At 36.9% G+C, this 20,668-nt stretch overlaps 1 protein-coding gene across 2 annotated transcripts; it reads right to left on the reverse strand.

Annotated features, from left to right (window-relative positions):
• On the reverse strand, positions 5,857-10,815 carry LOC104724578 (dynamin-related protein 1A). Of its 2 annotated transcripts, XM_010443091.2 has the most exons (17): positions 10,645-10,815; positions 10,427-10,561; positions 10,018-10,081; positions 9,825-9,932; positions 9,630-9,731; positions 9,482-9,532; positions 9,299-9,360; positions 9,043-9,133; positions 8,883-8,947; positions 8,476-8,670; positions 8,106-8,225; positions 7,964-8,034; positions 7,585-7,810; positions 7,424-7,474; positions 7,119-7,347; positions 6,316-6,455; positions 5,857-6,228 (listed from the first exon to the last, which is right to left on the reverse strand). In XM_010443091.2, exons 2-17 carry the CDS (start codon positions 10,553-10,555, stop codon positions 6,100-6,102), a joined length of 1,833 nt encoding a protein of 610 aa, XP_010441393.1. In that variant the 5' UTR covers positions 10,556-10,561; positions 10,645-10,815; the 3' UTR covers positions 5,857-6,099. The 2 variants fall into 2 exon arrangements, with proteins under 2 accessions (XP_010441393.1, XP_010441392.1); XM_010443090.2 differs by having other exon boundaries at positions 10,427-10,815.

Consider the following 20,668-nt stretch of genomic DNA (forward strand, 5'->3'; position numbering starts at 1 on the left):
TCAATCTCTCCTCATCTCATGTGAAACATCTCTGGATCTCTCCTTGATCCATCTGAAACTTCATTCCAGCTCCACTTTGTTGGTTCATCAAACACCACATCACGACTTACTGCAACTCCCCGTATAGTAGGATTGTACAACGGATAAGATTTGGAACCAGGCTCAATTCCAAGGTGTACTAAGGTCTGTGACCTATCATCAAGCTTCTTAAGATTCGCAGCGTCAATCTTAGAGTAAGCTACACATCCAAACACTCTCAGATGATCTATGTTTGGTTTTCTTCCTCGTAGAAACTCGTATGGTGTCATGTTATCAAGTAATTTTGTAGGCACTCGATTAATCACATATGTGGCATGACGTACTCCTTCCCCCCCAAAGGTAACTTGGTACTCTCATAGCTTTAAGCATGCATTGCGTCATCTCCATCAACGTTATGTTCCTTCTTTCAACAACTCCATTCAGTTGTGGCGTGTATGGAGCCATCAAATTCCTCTTGATGCCATTAGCTTCACAAAACTAAGTGAACTCTCCACCTCTACCAGTTCTGAGAGTGATGATTTCTTTCCCAAGATCTATCTCCATCACACACTTGAACCCCTTGAACCTTTCAAATGCTTCACTCTTCTCCTTTTGTAAGATAGCCCACATGTATCTTGAGAAATCATCTACAATAAAAAATATATATTTGTTATGAGAAAGAGTAGCTGGCGATATTGGTTCGCATAGGTCAGCGTGGAGAAGTTCTAATGGCTTAGACGCACGGTATGCTGTTGCTTTTGGGAAGGCTTGACGCACTTGTTTGCCTACTAAGCAAGATTCACACAAATTTTTCTCTTCTCTTACTTCTGGCAAACCCTGAACTTTCCTCGATTGAGACATTGATTTGATTTTTTTTAAACTTATATGTCCCAACCTTGCATGCCACTTCCATGTGTTCTCCTCTAACTGTGATTGTAGACAGATTGGTTTTCTAATCTTGAGATTAATTTTGTATAGTCGGTTTGATGATCGCATTACCTTCACCAAAAGTCCCTCGCTTAAATCATGAACTGTCAAGTAGTCACATCTCATTCGTACATCACATCCTACTTCAGTAGCCTTTCCTAGACTTAGGATATCTCTCTTAAGTGCAGGGATATAATGAATGTCTGAAACAAGAATTAGTTCACCATTCTTGCTTTCAAACAAAATTGATCCTTTTCCTTCTATCTCCACACATGATCCATCTCCAAACTTCACTTTTCCTCTTATGTTCTCGTTAAGCTTTGAGAAACACTCCTTCAGTCCAGTCATATGATTACTCGACCCAGTGTCAAGATACCACATACCATCTTCTTTGTTGTAGTTCTTTGGTATGATTTTGTCTTTGTTTAAGAATACAAGTTCATGCATATAGAGACTTTGAGCAGCTGTCTTTGTCTCCTTTATCTTAATCTTGTTTGATTCCTGCAGTTTTTGTACTCTCTCTGGGCATTTTGAAGCATAGTGATCGGGTTTGTCACATCGGAAACAAACATTTAATTTATCTTTCTTCTCTTGCGTTTGATTCTGATCAGTGTGATAGTTTGATCGTTCTTGTGAATTGTATCTACGCCTGCCTCTGTCTCTGCCTCTTCCTCTTCATCTGTAACCTCTTCCTCCTCTACTGCATCCTCTGCCTCCATACACATAGTTGACATCCTCTTCTGTAGTTTCTGGCTCTGATGTCTCAACCTCGGCAACAAATTGGACATACTTCTTTTCCACAAGATTGTCCACTGTATCCAACTTAGCATCCACCTTAGCAAACTGATTTGAATCATGGCTTTCATGCATTCTTTTCCACTCTAGAATCATGAATCTTCACTCCCACAGAAGAAAACTCTCAAGAACGACAACAAAAACTCACAAAACCTCAAAGGAAACCTTCTTATTCTTTTCTCACACTCAAGAACAACACAGTGAATAAAAAAAAGAGAAGGTGGCATTGATTTTGGCTTAAATACTCGAGCCCTTAGGTTTCCGTACCCAAAAATGCAGCCAAACACGCGTTTCACTTTAGTCGTTCCACATAAGACGAACTATGAATTGATCGATGCACAGCCTGCATCGATCGATGCACCCCCTAAACTGGAATTCCAGTTTGCGGGCATTACACTTGCTACAGGTCCTTATCCAACATCTCCAATCTCTCCCCATCTCATGTGAAACATCTCTGGATCTCTCCTTGATCCATCTGAAACTTCATTCCAGCTACACTTTGTTGGTTCATTAAACACCACATCACGACTTACTACAACTCTCGTATAGTTTGTACAACCGATAAGCTTTGGAACCAGGCTCAATGCCAAGGTGTACTAAGGTATGTGACCTATCATCAAGCTTCTTAAGATTCGCAGCGTCAATCTTAGAGTAAGCTACACATCCAAACACTCTCAGATGATCTATGTTTGGTTTTCTTCCTCGTAGAAACTCGTATGGTGTCATGTTATCAAGTAATTTTGTAGGCACTCGATTAATCACATATGTGGCATGACGTACTCCTTCCCCCCCAAAGGTAACTTGGTATTCTCATAGCTTTAAGCATGCATTGCGTCATCTCCATCAACGTTATGTTCCTTCTTTCAACAACTCCATTCAGTTGTGGCGTGTATGGAGCCATCAGATTCCTCTTGATGCCATTAGCTTCACAAAACTAAGTGAACTCTCCACCTCTACCAGTTCTGAGAGTGATGATTTATTTCCCAAGATCTATCTCCATAACACACTTGAACCTTTTAAATGCTTCACTCTTCTCCTTTTGTAAGATAGCCCACATGTATCTTGAGAAATCATCTACAATAAAAAAAAATATATTTGTTATGAGAAAGAGTAGCTGGCGATATTGGTTCGCATAGGTCAGCGTGGAGAAGTTCTAATGGCTTAGACGCACGGTATGCTGTTGCTTTTGGGAAGGCTTGACGCACTTGTTTGCCTACTAAGCAAGATTCACACAAAGTTTTCTCTTCTTTTACTTCTGGCAAACCCTGAACCTTCCTCGATTGAGACATTGATTTGATTTTTTTTAAACTTATATGTCCCAACCTTGCATGCCACTTCCATGTGTTCTCCTCTAACTGTGATTGTAGACAGATTGGTTTTCTAATCTTGAGATTAATTTTGTATAGTCGGTTTGATGATCGCATTACCTTCACCAAAAGTCCCTCGCTTAAATCATGAACTGTCAAGTAGTCACATCTCATTCGTACATCACATCCTACTTCAATAGCCTTTCCTAGACTTAGGATATTGCTCTTAAGTGCAGGGATATAGTGAATGTCTGAAACAAGAATTTGTTCACCATTCTTGCTTTCAAACAGAATTGATCTTTTTCCTTCTATCTCCACACATGATCCACCTCCAAACTTCACTTTTCCTCTTATGTTCTCGTTAAGCTTTGAGAAACACTCCTGCCGTCCAGTCATATGATTACTCGACCCATTTTCAAGATACCACATACCATCTTCTTTGTTGTAGTTCTTTGGTATGATTATGTCTTCGTTTAAGAATACAAGTTCATGCATATAGAGACTTTGAGCAGCTGTCTTTGTCTCCTCTATCTTAATCTTGTTTGATTCCTACAGTTTTTGTACACTCTCTGGGCATTTTGAAGCATAATGATCGGGTTTGTCACATCGGAAACAAACATTTAATTTATCTTTCTTTTCTTGCGTTTGATTCTGATCAGTGTGATAGTTTGATCGTTCTTGTGAATTGTATCTACGCCTGCCTTTGTCTCTGCCTCTTCCTCTGTAACATCTTCCTCCTTTTCTGCATCCTCTTCCTCGAAAGTTATTATAACTAATATTATCACTCGTCTATTGTTTGGAGCTAGAGAACATTAGTCTACCTTCCATATCCTCCTGCTTGTCTTCGCCAAGTATTATTTCTTTGTAGGCCTTGAGTCTTCCTACTATGTCTTCAAAGCTTATACTGTTGAGATCGAATACTTGTTCGAGAGAAGCAACAAGATGAATAAATTTACTTCAAGGTAGACTGTTTACGAACTTTTTCACCATCTTAGGTTCTTCAACTGATTATCCAAGTGATGCTGCCTTTGTTCCTCTCTCGGATAATTTTCCTGCAAAGTTATCGACCTTGTCTGAATCCGCAATCCTTAGCTTCTCAAATACAGACATGAGAGTCTGTAATTGTTTTCCTTGACATGATCCAATCCTAGATTCCTTGACTTTATTGAATTCCAAATATCTTTCGGAGAAGCCAAATCACCAACTTGCAATATAAGAGTTTCTGAATAGATTGGAATAACAATGCTACGGCAACATCGTTCTTGTCAAGGTTGGCTGAACCTGGTTCGATTGTTTCTCATACTTTATGAATCTGCAGCATGATCTTCATCCTCATAGACCATAATGTGTAACTTGTGGAGGTAAGTAATGGACATTGAATGGAGACAACCTTGTCCAACTCCTTTGAACGTGATGACGCTGTGATTTCTCCCATCTTTTAAGATCGAATCTACAACTCTGACTGCTTAAACCTGATGCTCTGATACCAAATATTAGACAAGAAAATTAGCTTTATGCATAAAGAATAACGCTCTTTATTAATGTTTAGAAAATATCTCTCTCAAAACTAAACACACAAAGCTCTATAATCTCTCTTGTATGATTGTCACAACTCAACAATCATATTTATAGAACTAGAATTCCTTTACTAATCCTAACATGAACAGAAAACTTCTTTTTCCTAGTCCTAATGTAATTAGAACTTTTCCTTTTAGCATATCTTGTCACTAACTGACTTGTTAATGATATCTTGGGCTTCAAGCTTCAAAGCTTATCCAACAAGGAGGGTGCACCACTTTACAGTCTTACACACAAATTAAAGTCTGTAAAAACATCCATTGTAGAGGCCAAAAATGTTAAACCCACTTTACAGTCTTACACCAATGTGTTTCATATCCATTGTAGAGGTTGTAAAATAAAATATAGAAATATCTTAAGGAATATTCTATGTAAGATTCTCTAAGACTTGTACTATAAATACTAAGGCTTGGTGAAGAGTTTCATTCAAGCTTGAGTGAGTGAGTTTAAGTAAGAGTCTTAAGAGTCCTTGTAATCTTTTTAGTGTTTCAATAATAAAGCTTATTCTTTTGTATAAAGATCTTTTTATAGCCTTACATAATCATTCCCAAATACTTCCTAAATACTTAGTATTGATCCTAAAAACCTCCTAAGTGGTTATACCACATTGTGGTACTTATTCCTCCTGTCTCCAAAAGAGAGGCGACGTCCATTTACATCTCCTCGTTACAATCTTTCATCAAAGTCTTCAAAACATCCCCATTCCTACACACAACAAGTCATGATATTCAAGCCACATATTTGACGAAAGCCAGTTTTTGAACACTAGAACAAACGCATTTCTTCATAACCGAACTCGCAAATGCCTCCACGCATGGCCGCTTCTCCACTGCATTATGAGCTTATTATATCTTTACCTCCACCAATACTATTGTTTCTACCATCACCATTTGCAATTACACTTGCCCAATAACTTCACCACCATTAGCTTCTTGTTGAAGAAAATGACTAATGGTGAAGACATTAAGGTACAAGCTACGAAAAAATTAGAGATCCTCGGCTCCTTGTGCAAAGAGTTTATTATCCATAAGTGAAAGCAATATTTTATTTTACGCATATTTTTGTAATTTCTTTCTTTATCCTTTATTACATCAACAGTTTGATAGCATTTTCTCCATTCCTTTCTAACCAGATATTACTGTAGTAAACTCAATTATGTGCTTCGAACCAAGATTCCCGGCGAAGGAAAAGTTATCACACCAAATAATACATAACAAACAAGATCGATATGTCAAGCTCAAGCATATCGGGGAATGGACAAAAAACAGAGTGGATTTTATAAAACGATCTACATAACATATCGGGTCATGGATAAAAAACAAAGAGGCAGGGCAAACATTTTGATGTTATAAAGCGATACTGCAGTAGGTATCGGGAAGTTCATCTTATAAAAATTACAGAACCTAAATTCCTGTTCCGGGTCTGAGCCACACCGACCAGAACCGAGTAAAACAGACAGTATGTGATGCTGGATTCACTTGGACCAAGCGACAGCGTCGATCTCGGACTGGGCAGCTCGGTACAACTCCAGCCGCTTAGAGATGGCACTGCGTCTCTCCATGATTGCTGGATCTTCGTTCAATAGCGATGAGAGCCTCTTCATCTGTTGGAATTCACCAGCTTTGTACACTCAGTGTTTACCCGAAATACATTTCTTTATGTTAAGACAAAAAGGTAAGAAAGAACTTACATCCATGGTACCGAGCTCGGCAAAGAAATGGTCGAGGAGGCTGCGCTTGGCTTCTCTTACTTGGCAGTAGACGATGGACTTAGGGATTGAATTCCGCAGGCCAGCACAGACCATGTTCACGTAAGACAAAACATTGGATCCTGTCGCCAAATGTGAAAGGTGTGTGAGATATCGTAATATATACCGCACCAGATAATTACATATTTATATGGTTTAAACTTACCGATTCGTCTGAGATAGGAATCATTGTAGCGGTCAAAAATGGAGTGTGTGGGGTTACCACCCTTCTCAACATCCTGGGGAAGTTTCCTGAAGAAATCAACAGTGAGGTAACTGCACTCCATGTCAACCAGCTGTAGGGTTGCTTTCTTGCTTCCTTCCCGCATTTTATCCAGCGACTCTATGGCCGCGTTTGTCACCTCCACTCTCAGAGCTGGGTATTGCTTTAGCTCCTGCACATGTTCAAACCGTCTATAACAGTGTAGAAAAGTACTAAGTTGTTGGAGATATATATAGAAAAGAACGTACCACAGTCTCATTCACAGACTTGTGAACCAGATCCTTCAGGATGGCATGAACCTAATATTTAAACCATAGGAAAATAAACCAAACAGGAAAGACGCTTATTGTTTTAATTTTATTCGGTTTTTGATGCATTTCGTATAGAAATGAAAGTAAACAGTTCATACGGTGTCAACAGATGCTTCAGCAGGGCCTCTGATGGAGACANATGTGAAAGGTGTGTGAGATATCGTAATATATACCGCACCAGATAATTACATATTTATATGGTTTAAACTTACCGATTCGTCTGAGATAGGAATCATTGTAGCGGTCAAAAATGGAGTGTGTGGGGTTACCACCCTTCTCAACATCCTGGGGAAGTTTCCTGAAGAAATCAACAGTGAGGTAACTGCACTCCATGTCAACCAGCTGTAGGGTTGCTTTCTTGCTTCCTTCCCGCATTTTATCCAGCGACTCTATGGCCGCGTTTGTCACCTCCACTCTCAGAGCTGGGTATTGCTTTAGCTCCTGCACATGTTCAAACCGTCTATAACAGTGTAGAAAAGTACTAAGTTGTTGGAGATATATATAGAAAAGAACGTACCACAGTCTCATTCACAGACTTGTGAACCAGATCCTTCAGGATGGCATGAACCTAATATTTAAACCATAGGAAAATAAACCAAACAGGAAAGACGCTTATTGTTTTAATTTTATTCGGTTTTTGATGCATTTCGTATAGAAATGAAAGTAAACAGTTCATACGGTGTCAACAGATGCTTCAGCAGGGCCTCTGATGGAGACAATAGAAGACTCAATGAGGCGACGGTAACCTTGCTCTGGAGCAATCAAGTGAGGCTGGTAACCATCAGCCTCAGTGACCAGCTTCCGGATGTTGTCCATCGCTAGCTGTTTGTCAAACTGGAGTCTCTTCAGAGCCGCAGGAAGCTGGTTATCAAACACGTTATACACCTTTTCACCACCAGCACGCCTGCGTAATCAACCATAGGCTCATAATTACAATATTCTTTTGTTGTTTCAGTTTGGTCAAGATTCGAATAAAAACTCAGATGCTATTACAACTCATGGTTTAATCTTAAACATTTGCGGCATTAATCAATTTGATACAAGAGTAAAAACGTACACTCCATCAAGATGTTCCTTGAATATTTGATCAAAAAGCCGACATATCTCCATTATTGAGTACAATTTCCCCTGAACCAAAACAGTAGGTAAATCATAGTAACTAACAATACAATCGAAGACAAAAGAATACACAATCTTACCCCTGCATCAGCTGCAATAGGCTTTCCAAGGCGACTTAGCTCAGTTTCCAGCTGTAATACTGTCTTGTTAATATTAGACTGAATGCTTGGAATTCTCGATTTGATCACATGTTCTAGATGCTGTGCAATAACAACAAAAGTTGCAGTTAGTCTCAGAGCTAATGGTTATATATGGAGAGCCAAACTTCCTAGTTTCCTAGTAGGTTCTTGTGACACTTATATATATTTTCTAGCTATCTCGGCTACAGGACTGTTGTAAAAACACTTGCCCTGACACTGCTATTTACCAGTCCTAATTCAGAAGGCAAACTTACTTATTATAGAGACCATGGTGAAGAGATCTAAACCCTATCCTCGTGAAAGCATTTACCTTGGAGAGCATCTTTGCCAAATGCTCGGAACCCATTTTATGAGCAAGGTGCCTATACTCGGTAGTATTGGAAAAGTATTCCCTCTCTCTTTTTCGAGCCGCAATCATGTCGACATTCTTGTTAATATCTGCTTGGGAACGGTTGACCACACCAACCCATGGATATTTAAGTTTAAAAGATCTCCCTTCCAGAATCTGAGCAAAAAATATCATTGAGTAAGTAACAGGGCACACAATAAACATTAATGAGGAAACATATGTATTATGATACTAAGTAGTATGTGGTAACTCCAACATCATATCATAGACTAATTACAAAAATATATCATTGTGCATTTCCAACGCATTGTATTCACAGTAATTTCAGCTACAGTACAACTATTTAATAAACCGGGAATTCAACTTACTTCCACTGCATCAGTCCCCTTGTCCATAAGATCAATCTTTGTCAAGACACCAAATGTTCTCTCCCCTGTAAAGATCACAAAAAGTATAAGAGACATCGGGTGGCAGCATAATGTGTTAGGTCTCTTTGGTGGAAAACTAAGTGGTTTGTAAAATGCTCACCCGACGGATCAACCTCACGGGAAATTTTAATTGCATCTGAGGTAGCAAGATCTTGGTTTGCAGGTGAAATAGCCAAAATGATGCAGTTGGGCTGTAAGGAATTTTGATTAAACAAAAAAGAGAATATTGTCAACTCATTTGCTATACGGAAACAAAAACAATATAGCGAGTACTTATATATTACCAAACCTAATTTAAACTGGTGATAGCTGTCGGTAAAACATTAAAGGGTCTAGAAGTAAGGATTTCCAGTTACCTTTTCAATGTAGTCCCTAACCATGTTTTCAATGTCCTTCACTATACTTTCAGATTGTCCGTCTACATCAACCAAAAGAAATATGTGTGTGGTTAAGAATAAAGTCTACTGCCCCATTGCTCCAGCGATAGAGAATAGACCTAAACTTCTGTTAAAGCACGGATAACATTTAATGTAACTTACCAACAGCAACTTTTGTAAGCCCTGGAAGATCTATCAGTGTCAAGTTGACAACTGCAAACATAGCAAAGAGGATAAAAAGTTAGAGAATGAAATGTCATGCAAAATTAAAAGCAAATACAATTAGGAAGAGATTTTGAGTGGTCCTAACCATTGGGAGAGTATATGCTAAGCTGAATGGGAACACTAGAAATAGACTTGCTGCGTCCAGTCTCTCTGTCAGTCTCATCTTGGATCTCCTTCCTCACAGCAGCTAGAGAGGTGATTAGAGTAAGAAATAATCAATGAAATATGCAATAGAGGAGAAGGTGAGACTTGAAACGCAAATGAGACAACCGGAACCCACCAAAATCAGTAAATCTTTTCCTCGGGAGGTGAAGAAACTCTGCATACTCCCGGGTTCCATCATCAATCTTTTGCAACTGTAAGACAAGGGGCCTTCGAGTAACAATACCTACAAAAAGTTCCCGCGAATGCACATTTTCATGACTAACGGAATAAGCAATTTCAATTTATCACTATGGAAGAGGTGTGATTACCAGATCCACGGGGTAAAAAGTCCTTTCCCACGATGCTCTCCAGGACTGAAGACTTCCCTGAGCTCTGTCAAAACAACAACACAGACTTAAGGCCGCATAGGTTTATCAAAGTACACTTGCTAGAATTATCATAAAACAAAACAAATCAACGCAATCGTATAGAAGAAACCCCTCTCCACAACAATCGTAGCTTAAATGATTTAAGACCAACTAGTGACTGAGAATATCGAAGTCAAAGCCAAGTCCACATTCCTCAATACCAATTGCTCGCAAAGCTATTCAACTCTAATTCCTCACGATCCGAGTGTTGACAGGCAAAAATAACGAAGTTTTAACTCGAATTCCCCAACTCAACATATAGATCTTCAAGCATATAACGGAAGGAAGGGAGGGAGATCGAGATGCAAACCTGACCACCAACGACGGCAATCGCAGGCAAGGACTCCCAAAGAGTAGGTAGAGCGCTGGAGTCTCCATGGTCTCCGAGAGCCGTGCAAGCTCTCTGTATCTTGTTAACCAGAGAGATCAGATTCTCCATCGTTCTCTACTCCTCGTTTCCCAATATCAAAAAGAGATGAGAAACCCAAAATACAGTAGCAACTAGGGAAGATCGACGAGATCTGATACCTCCGACGGGAAAATCGACGACGACAAGTACAGATCTGCGATGCCGATGCGACGGTGAGCTATTCGAACCAGAGAGAGAGAGAGAGGTGAGAGGTTTTGAATTTGAATCGATGAATGAATTTGCAAAAGTGTGTTTGTTGTTTTGTTTTTTTTTTTTTTTGCCTTCGGAAAAGTAAAAGGGATGAAAGCGGTTTATATAAAATAAGCAAGTGCAGGGTTCTTTCATCTGTCTTCCTTTTTTTCCTGATAACAAGTGAAACGGCGTGGTGTTTATTACGATATTTGAAAACGACGAGATGTTTATTAGATGGATTTCTCCCTCCCTAAGTCAGTTTTTTCTTTTTCTGTTTTTTTGGTAAAAAACTCATGTAAATGGTAACATTAGTTTTGAGGAATTTTGGTGGAAAAAGTGATGTTACATCATTTAGAGCTGAGGAATTCTTAACGATTTTTTCTTCTTTCTTCAAATTGAAATCTAAATTTTATTAAACCTATCTTATTATATAAAACTCGGTTTTAAAGTTTTTTGTTAACAAGATCATAACACGTATCAGTTATATCGATAAAATATCAACATTTGTTAATTCTAAATTTATTAAATAATTATAAAAATAAAAGTTTTGATCCTATCATAAAAATGAAATCTACAATAAATATTTATTTTTATATTTTCTTAAAGTTAGTTACTTACATGGTTGTGACACGTCTCAAATCTAACAATATTATTATGTAAATTGTAAAAATTGGTTTCCAGTGTTAGTCGTTAATGTGTGATGAAGACATGTGTCAAATTATCGATTTAAGGTGGTGACACATGTCAAAATATGTTATTAACGTGATCACAACATTTGTCATTAAAAAGTTTATGTGTTAGTTTTTTTATTTAATAATATGGCAGATTGATATTTTTGGTTCTTTTTAACAGAAATATTTTAAATTTTACTATGTTGTAGTATTTTAGATTATTTATTTTAGTTTCTATTTTGAATCGCTAAATTATGTAAGACTCATATATCATCATGCTTATTATTTTCATTTTTTTAATTATGCCAAATTAATTGTCTTCCAATTTTTCAGATTTTATTGGGTTGGTCATAAACAGAAGATATATTTTTTTCAGTGTTTCATCCAAAATATTTTTTTTGAGTAAACAATTTTAGTGGCTAAAGAATCTGCCACAAAAAAAATAGTGGTTAAAGAAACTATGTAAAAGTGAAAGTAAAAGGAGAATAATTGTTTAATTAGTTCATTGAGACATTTTATAGATGGTGATAAAAAACATACTTCAACAATAAAATATTTTTGGGTGTAAAAATATATTATTAGTGGTAAAATATAAAGTAAAAGTGTAAGTGGATGATTTGATGGGTTGTTTCATGTTTCTATGTAAAACATTTTGTGAATAAGTTGTAAAATGCTTTAGAAATTTGACAGTAATAATATTTGTAATGATGAATGTTTGACAAAAGTTTTGGTGACTGATAAATTAGCTTTAGATGATTATAATAATAAATTTAAAATATAAACATATAAATTAGTGTATTAAAGTAAAAACGAATATGATTTTTTCTTTAACTAAAAAATATCTTGCTTACAACAAAATATTAATATATTCTTTTATATTTCAGTTTTATTGGATAATTTTAAAACATGTACATCGTGCGAGTCATAATTTAGTAAATATATAATTTCAATAGTAGATTGTGAGTAACATGTTTGTAATCTAGAAAAATGTAAATATTTACTTTTATCAAAAAAATAAAATAAAATTAATTTGAGAAGATTATGGTTTATATGATAATTATGTTTAGAAAATTATCAAATAATATCAATGATTTTTCAAATTCCATTATTACCTTATTTTTTACAAGTTTTTCAAAAATATCAACTCTATAATTTAATATTTTATTACTTTAACTAATCTTGTTAAAGAAAATCTATATTTTTGAATTAATATATGCTTAAAAGGATGTTCAAAATTTACTTAATTAATTAATTTTAAAAAATTCAGCAAATCAGTAACCATTTGACATCTAAATTATTCAGTCATATTTCACAAAAATTATTATTATATTCCGCCAGATTCAGCAATTCAGTTGCGAATCAGCCGATCACCCCATAGTATAAAGAATAAAGTAATCAATATTGTTGCGAAACCAAACATACTAAACATACGAATAACCAAGTTGATTTATTATAAAGATGTGAATAGAGAAAGCAAAAAAAAAAAAATTAGTATCACTTTGTAGAGTTAAAGGTGATTTCATGTGGACCACGGACATCCTCATTACTCCTCCTAGCCAACGGTCCATAAGATTGGGGGATTCAAAATAAATAAGAGACGTTAAGGGATTACGATAGTTTATTCAAAAGAAAGGCAATAAACAACAAAAATAGCTGTAGTTTTTGAAAATTTGAATGTATGTATACAGTACACTCATATAATATGCTTTGGTCTTTTGTAGCAGCAGAAAATTTGATTCAAAATTTGGATCAGGTGAAGGATATGCTTCAAGCATATTATCAGAATCTATTAGGAAAAGTGAATCCTGAAGTTCAACCATTGCCTATGGAGAAAATCAAAAATATCACTACTTTCAGATGCGGTTTTGACTTGGCTTCGCAGCTCATAAATGTTCCTACGATCTCAGAGATAATGAGGGCAGTGATCACAATGCCTAAAAGTAAAGCCCCAGGACCGGATGGTTTCCCTGTGGAGTTCATATGAGAAACTTGGGATAAAGTGGGAAATATAATAGTGGAGGCGGTTCAAGAACTTTTTCAACCAGGCTTCTTACCAAGGGTGTTCAATGCTACTATAATTACATTGATTCCAAAGGTGCAGGGTGCATAATTTTTTCCCAATTTAGGCCAGTTTTATGTTGTAATACAGTGTACAAGATCATCGCTAGACTGTTGAAGCAAAAGTTTAAGCTGTTCATCTCTGACGCAGTCCAAGAAAATCAGGTGGGGTTTGTTGAGGGGAGACCAGCTGTGTGAGAATGTCCTCTTAGCCTCAAAATTGGTGACTGACTTCCACGTTATAGACTATATAGATAGAGGATGTTTACAAGTGAATCTGGCAAAGGCGTATGATAATCTTTTGATTGGCAGTTCTTACTAAATGTCTTGCATGCTCTGGAAATTCCGGATCAGTTCATTGTGTGGATTTAAACTTGCTTCACCACCACCAGCTTCAGCATAGCAGTTAATGGAGAATTGGTGGGTTATTTTACTGGGGAAAAGGGCTAAAGCAAGGAGATCCAGTATCGTCCCTACTCTTTGTCTTGGAAAAGAATGTCCTATCAAAACAATTGAATAGAGGTTTAATCAATCAGAGAATTGTCCGAATCCTCAATATTTAGCTCCTATGGTGACTCACATGAGTTTTGCAGATGATGTACTCATTTTCTTTGATGCCCATCCTTAAAGAGTATTTTGGAGATCCTTGAGGAGTTCAAAAGTAAGTTTGGTATGGGAATAAATAGAGATAAGGCGACATTGTTCTTGGATGGGGGCAGCTTTCAAAGGACAAAGGATATGGCAGATTATGTAGGCATTACACAAGGCTCTCTACCAGTGAGGTATCTGGGTGTCACTCTAACCTCAAAGAAGTTAACGAAGCAGGACTATTTGCAGGATGTTTGCAGCTTAAACTTCATTTGCCTCCTCCTCTTTCGACGACGTTCTCCAGTAGATGGGAACCTCTTTTCTTGAGTTCTTCCACCACCAATTTTAGTGTATTCTGATGGTTTAGCGAATAATTGTTGAATTGCAGGAGGAACATTCCAATCAGACTCATGCGGCACAACATAAATTGTTCTATAATATACCAATGTCCACGTCTCAATCAAGTAACATATTGAGCAGATATCATGCATTTCGATATGCGTTGTTCTTCCTCCTCTCCTCATGAGGTTTCTGACTGCGGTCATGGCATGGACACATGGGTACTTTTCAATATTAAAACATCTGCAAGAACAACTTTTCATTTTCAAGTCCACCAAATATGTCTTCCCATCCAGACCTATAACGATGTACTCAAGGTGGTAGATGTTTAACTCAATCAATGTTAAACGAACTACAATTACTCAACGCTCATGCAATTCATTCTCCACAAAAGGCACCAGTTTTCTTTTGTCTGATTCACCAACAACATCTTTCCTATGTTTGTTGAACCATTCAGAAAATTTCTCATCAATAGCATCAATCATAGGTAACAAATGGAACTTCCTTGCTTCAATAAACACATTGTTCATTGATTCTGCTGCGTAGCTAGTGTCGATGTTGTACTTATCTCCTTCAAAATGGCATCTTGCCCATTTTTCCAACCCAATCATTTCATCTAGATACTTAGCGGCATTAGGAAACCTACTTCTAAATCCATATACTCTCTGCCAAAATCATTCAGTATAAATATGAGCGCATTCCTTGAATTTAGCCGAAGCTAGATTCTTGTCAATCTTTACATGCTCTCTGAGGTTTTGATGCCTTGCACTTGGGTACACCTCCGAGACGACATATATGATGCTTTTATGCGTCCCACTTATAAAAACCAATTCAGGATCATCCGGTAAGACGGTTTTAAGCTTATGGAAAAACCATGGCTAACTAATATGATTCTCACTATCAATCACACCAAACGCAATGGGGTAATGGTAATAATTAGGATCATGAGCTGTTACAAAAACCAACATACCACCATACACAGTCTTCAGAAATGTTGCATCAACAACGATTACCTTCCTCATTTCCCTAAACCCTTCAATGCTAGACCCTAAAGCAATGAATAGAAACTTGGACCTTTTTTCTTCGTCCAACTCGATACTTGTTATTGTCCTAGGATTGACCATTCGTAACATGTGTATATAAGATTCCAAATTCTTGTAGCTTATTTCAGGACTCCCCTGCACATCTTTAACATGTCGTTTTTTTCACTCTCAAGGCGGTGGAGTAGGAACAATGCAAATTAAGTCTACCTCGAACTATACTCATGATGTTTTTAGGAGTCTGGGTATCAAATATACCTGTCGTGGTGTGCCTTTTTTTTTTATATAGCTTGTACTATCTTGAGACCGAGAGCATGTATGCATGTTTCTATGTACTCTAACACTCCAAAAATTAGAATCCTTAATTTTTCCAACTCGCTAATACCATTCACAACCTTTCAAAGCTTGACTACATTCTTCCATAAGTCGCTTCGTGTCAGACTTAACTGTCTTCACATCATAACAATGCTTATCTGCAACTTTATTAAGCAAATCCCATACTGCCTCTTTAGAAGAAATATTTCAATACATGTACCATCTTCCCATTCTTTAAAAGAATGACTTACTTCTACATGACCTGGAGGCTCAACATATTCATGCCTACCATCCTCAACGTTATCCACGTTACCTATCGGGTTATCCACACCTGCTACATTCTCACAATTTCCATTAACAACATTTTCAACAATCTCCATTGTCTCATCAATAATCGATTATTCAATAACCGGTTCTTTAGTGATAGGCTCTTCAATAATCGGTTCTTGTTTTGATGTTTCTCCCTCTCTAAAAATAGTAATGATTCTTTCATTACCCACATCATGAACAATCCTCATAATTTACACCAAAAGAACTTCCTCGATCCGCTCTTGACAGTTGCTCAACACCATTTAACAACTCCACATGCAAAACTGGTTTAAGTCCATCTTTATCCAATGACGCTAAAAAATAAATATATGTCATCGTCATCTTCAATATTTGACTCTCCAAGTTTTAGATTGACGGTAACTCAATTTCAGCTTTCTTTCGGCTTCATTTATTTTGCTTTTCTTCCGTATCTTATCTACTAAAAGCGATTACGTTTTTAAACAATACAACATATAATGGATTTCTGGAAATCCACTCATGCTCTGAATAGTACCCGCCGATGTCATGATGTACGCTTGTGTGGCTATTCCTCTTTATCGCCTCCTGGAAATATAACTATATAAAAGACAATTACAAAGTCGAAATTGTACTGGTTCTACCACTTGTCCTACAATCTCACATTTGTACCAGTATTTCCAGTTATCCTATAACCTCTAGTTTCTATTTGTATGCAGCTTTACTCAAATTGGTCTACTCAGATCCAGGATTCTCTTGATTCAACACGATTCAGACACACCATACTATTAACTACCAATGCAAATACCTAATCGTCACTTTAAATATGATTATCAATCCAATGTACATACCCAAACAACAAATTGCGCAGATCAAATCCCTAAATGTTAAAAATGTACAAACCCAAACCCAAATCAATAACTCAATCACTTATATGAATTAAACGCAATAGATAAGAAGTGTAAGAAGGACGCGGCGGTTGTTGCGTCAAAGGCAACCGTCAAATTGAACGTCGAACAGCAGCCGCCGAGCAAGATTGATGGAATGAGGAGAAGCTGCTCCTAAATGAGTATATCGTTTTTGTTCAGCGATAGTTTAAAAAAAAAAATTATTTTTGTTAAAATTAAATAAATTCAACAATTTCATTAAGGGTAGTATGAGAATATCATGTTTTCGGTGGCATGCAGACTCTAATGTGGCACGCAAGATCAAATTTTTAAAATAAGTGTCATTCCAGCAATTGATTCTCCTTATCTCATTTCTTCAAGAATCAATGTTATGCATTTTTCAACAATTTAGACACAAGAAACACAAATCATCTAACCCATTCACCATTAACACTTCATCTATACCAATTGATTCTCCTTCTCTCCCTTTGTTCCCCGTATCTCAAATCTACATTACATCACGAAGCTTCCTTCACCACCACAAGATCTCGGAGCTTCTGTCGCTCACCACCACCCACCACACCTCGAAGCTTCTGCTGTCGCTCACCACATCATATCTCGAAGCTTCTGTTGTCGTTCACACCGACACATCTCGAAGCTTCTGCCATCCTCCACCACCAGATCTCGAACTTCTTGCCAACAAATCTCGAATCCTCTGCCATCATATCTTTGATGCTCTGCCTTGAGTGAACTCCTTTCTATCGACACGTGCTCTATCTCTCCCACCTTTTCCTCTGACGGAAAAAACTCGTCTTCGACCAAACTTTTTACTGGCCAACCATAACGTCGATACAATAAATATACATACATGTATATTTTCAAATTAATTATTTAATAAAGAAAATTTCATTTATGTGTTGTGTTTTATTAATTAAAAATAAAAAATTTATAAGAAAAAAACATGGAAAAACAAAATAAACACTTTTTGTTTTTTTCGAAATAACTTTGGAACGTCACAAAATAGTGGCTAATTTTTAGATCACAAAATAGTAATGTAAGACAAAGAATTTTTCGGTCGCAAAATAGTAATACAAGACAAAGATAAAGACACAAGCTTGAATATTAAAGTAATTTGAACTAGTACAAGACAAAGATAGATACACAAGCTTAAAGAAGCTTGATAAGGTCCTCGAGGAGTATCGAACCTAACTCTCACAACCACGCCCATGAAAGGAAATGACGTCAACACAAAACCATCGACTAGGGAAGAGATAGTCACCATACATTGTGACGTTAAAACGAGAACCATCTCATACGATTCTTCCATGAAGGGAGAAAGGAGACGCCGATGACTAACTCAGCCTCAAACGCAAGCATGGGAACACATGAGAAGTATCCGGTGAGCAAACTCTGCTGGAATTGATCGGACATCAAACCAACAAAAGTGATTCTATATTGGGAGGAAGCTCAATATATCTGAGACAACAGGGTGAGGGAGGAACCCACGAAATATCTGGTTAAGCTGGAGAAGTATCCGGTGAACACTCTCCACGTCGGAGTTAGAGCCAGGAAGAGAACGGATTGGACAACCAAATACGATACAAGCTTCGATAAGCCAACTGAAATCCAATTAGCCTACACAAATAGGTAGGGACAATCCTTCGAGGATAAAGGACCAGCAACGGTAGTGGAGAAAAGTGGATGTTGAAATGGCATCTTGAGCTATCGGAAGAGACCCTGCGAAGCTTGGGAAACACAAAGGAGGACCTAGAACCACCCAAAAGAGATCTTCTAATGGGCCAGAAAAACAAGGAGTCCATGAAGTTGCAATAACTAGCAAATGCCCAAGAAGTATTGGACAAAGCCCACCAAATTTTCAAACTTTGCAGCCCTTGTACAAACATTCGATGTAGTTGAGACCCTTATGCAGCAAGACGGCGGTTGTTGGAGGAAAAAGCAAAGACAACATCATAAAACACCATCAGATTCGCCTGAATGTTCGGGTTAGCAAAAGAGGAGAAAGCGGTCTGGAAGAAGATGAGAGAGATCTGATAGATCATCGGGAAGAGAGAGGCGGAGAAAGGCGGAAGAGGACATCGCCAACCAGAGGAGGAAGGTGGTATGGGAGAGGAAGGTATATCGGCATCTCACTGAGAAGATTTTCGATCCAGTCGCGAGCAGAGAGACGTCACCAATAACTGGACTGGGAGAGGAAGGTACATCTGTCTTTTTAGGACTCGTGAACTGGTCGGGAAAGCCAGCAAAACGAAACAAATCTAGAGGACAAACAAGAAAGTTAACGAAAAAGCTGGGAGAAAAAGCTGTCTCGATAACTATGCTTGAGAGAGAAAATACGGGAGTCCAAAAAGATTTACTTGATCTACTTCACCTTATTAAGTTTTCTCATTTTCTTGCTCGAATGATTGTATTTCGATTCTTCCTTGATTAAAAACATTTAGAAATCAATGAACAAACTAAATATTATGCTTAATTAAAAACAGAAAACTATCTGCCATATAGCGCCGATACAAATCTAGTAATTATAACAAAGCTTAGACAAAAAATTAAAACTTTTAAGGACTACAAATTTTGAGAAATCAGGCCTCGAAAAAAACACACTGGAACGGTAAATAAATAGTTAAATTTTAAAGAGAAATCTAAGGAATCTACCGCATTCCAAATCCAAACTTTTGCCTTCTACCATATTTATTTACTCTTTTCGGGCAATGCCACAACTCATAGGTAGAAAGATGCATATACCCTTCTAAAGTTGTTCTATCTTATTCGTTCAACATCTCCCCTCCTCATTTATTACAATTGACAATTAAAACCAAAGACCATTTGAAAATAATTGTCACGTCCTCTACTTTTTCTTGTGTCAGACCAGTATCAAATCAAAGTAGCCCCTCAAAAATGAAAACAAAACAATTAATATGTTATTATTTATCGAGAGATTCTTCACAATCAGCTTCTTCATATCTCGTCTACAAGACTTGTCCACGGAGCAAATAAGAATGCTTGTCCACTACATACATATGTATACAAACGAAGACAATGCTTGTCAACTGAAAAAAACTTCAATAATATCTTTACTAGAAACATGGCTTTCATACACGATCAATTTTTGTCCATGAAACAAATGGAAACATTTCTCCACACAATAAATTATTTTTTTAATTATTCACCAAATGTTGCGTACTATTTTAGGCTCACTCGTAGACAATTATGCCAAATAGACAAATTCGAAATTCTCCTAACTTATTTTATAAAAAAATTATTTAATTATTTATCTTATGGACAAGTTCATATCTTCATAATCTTTATAAAAATAACACACTTAATGAAAACATTTCATTTATAACTTCTCCATTAGTCAACATACTTAACAAATGGACCAGTTCTAGCTAATGGACAAGTTAATATACATTTTGTCCACGAGTCTAATTTTGTCCACTCTCTCATGTACTCTACGAATTGTGTAAACCAAGAAACATATTTAATTTACAGAGTTCTTAATATTTTCGATAAATTTAATTTAATTTCTTTACAAAATCTATTTTACGATGATCCATCATTAATGCACACACCTCTATCAAAATCCTTCAATGTCACATCATTTGACATTTTTTTCCACCATTCCACACATCAAGTTTGACTTGTGTCATAAAAGAACAAAATTCTGGTTCATAAACTTGAGACTATTTTTATCTTTTTAAATATCTGTTATGGTAGAATGGAAAAATGTTGTCATGTGGTAGAATAAAAAAG

This window comes from Camelina sativa, chromosome 11 (assembly GCF_000633955.1).
Source record: "Camelina sativa cultivar DH55 chromosome 11, Cs, whole genome shotgun sequence".
NCBI classification, from domain to species: domain Eukaryota; kingdom Viridiplantae; phylum Streptophyta; class Magnoliopsida; order Brassicales; family Brassicaceae; genus Camelina; species Camelina sativa.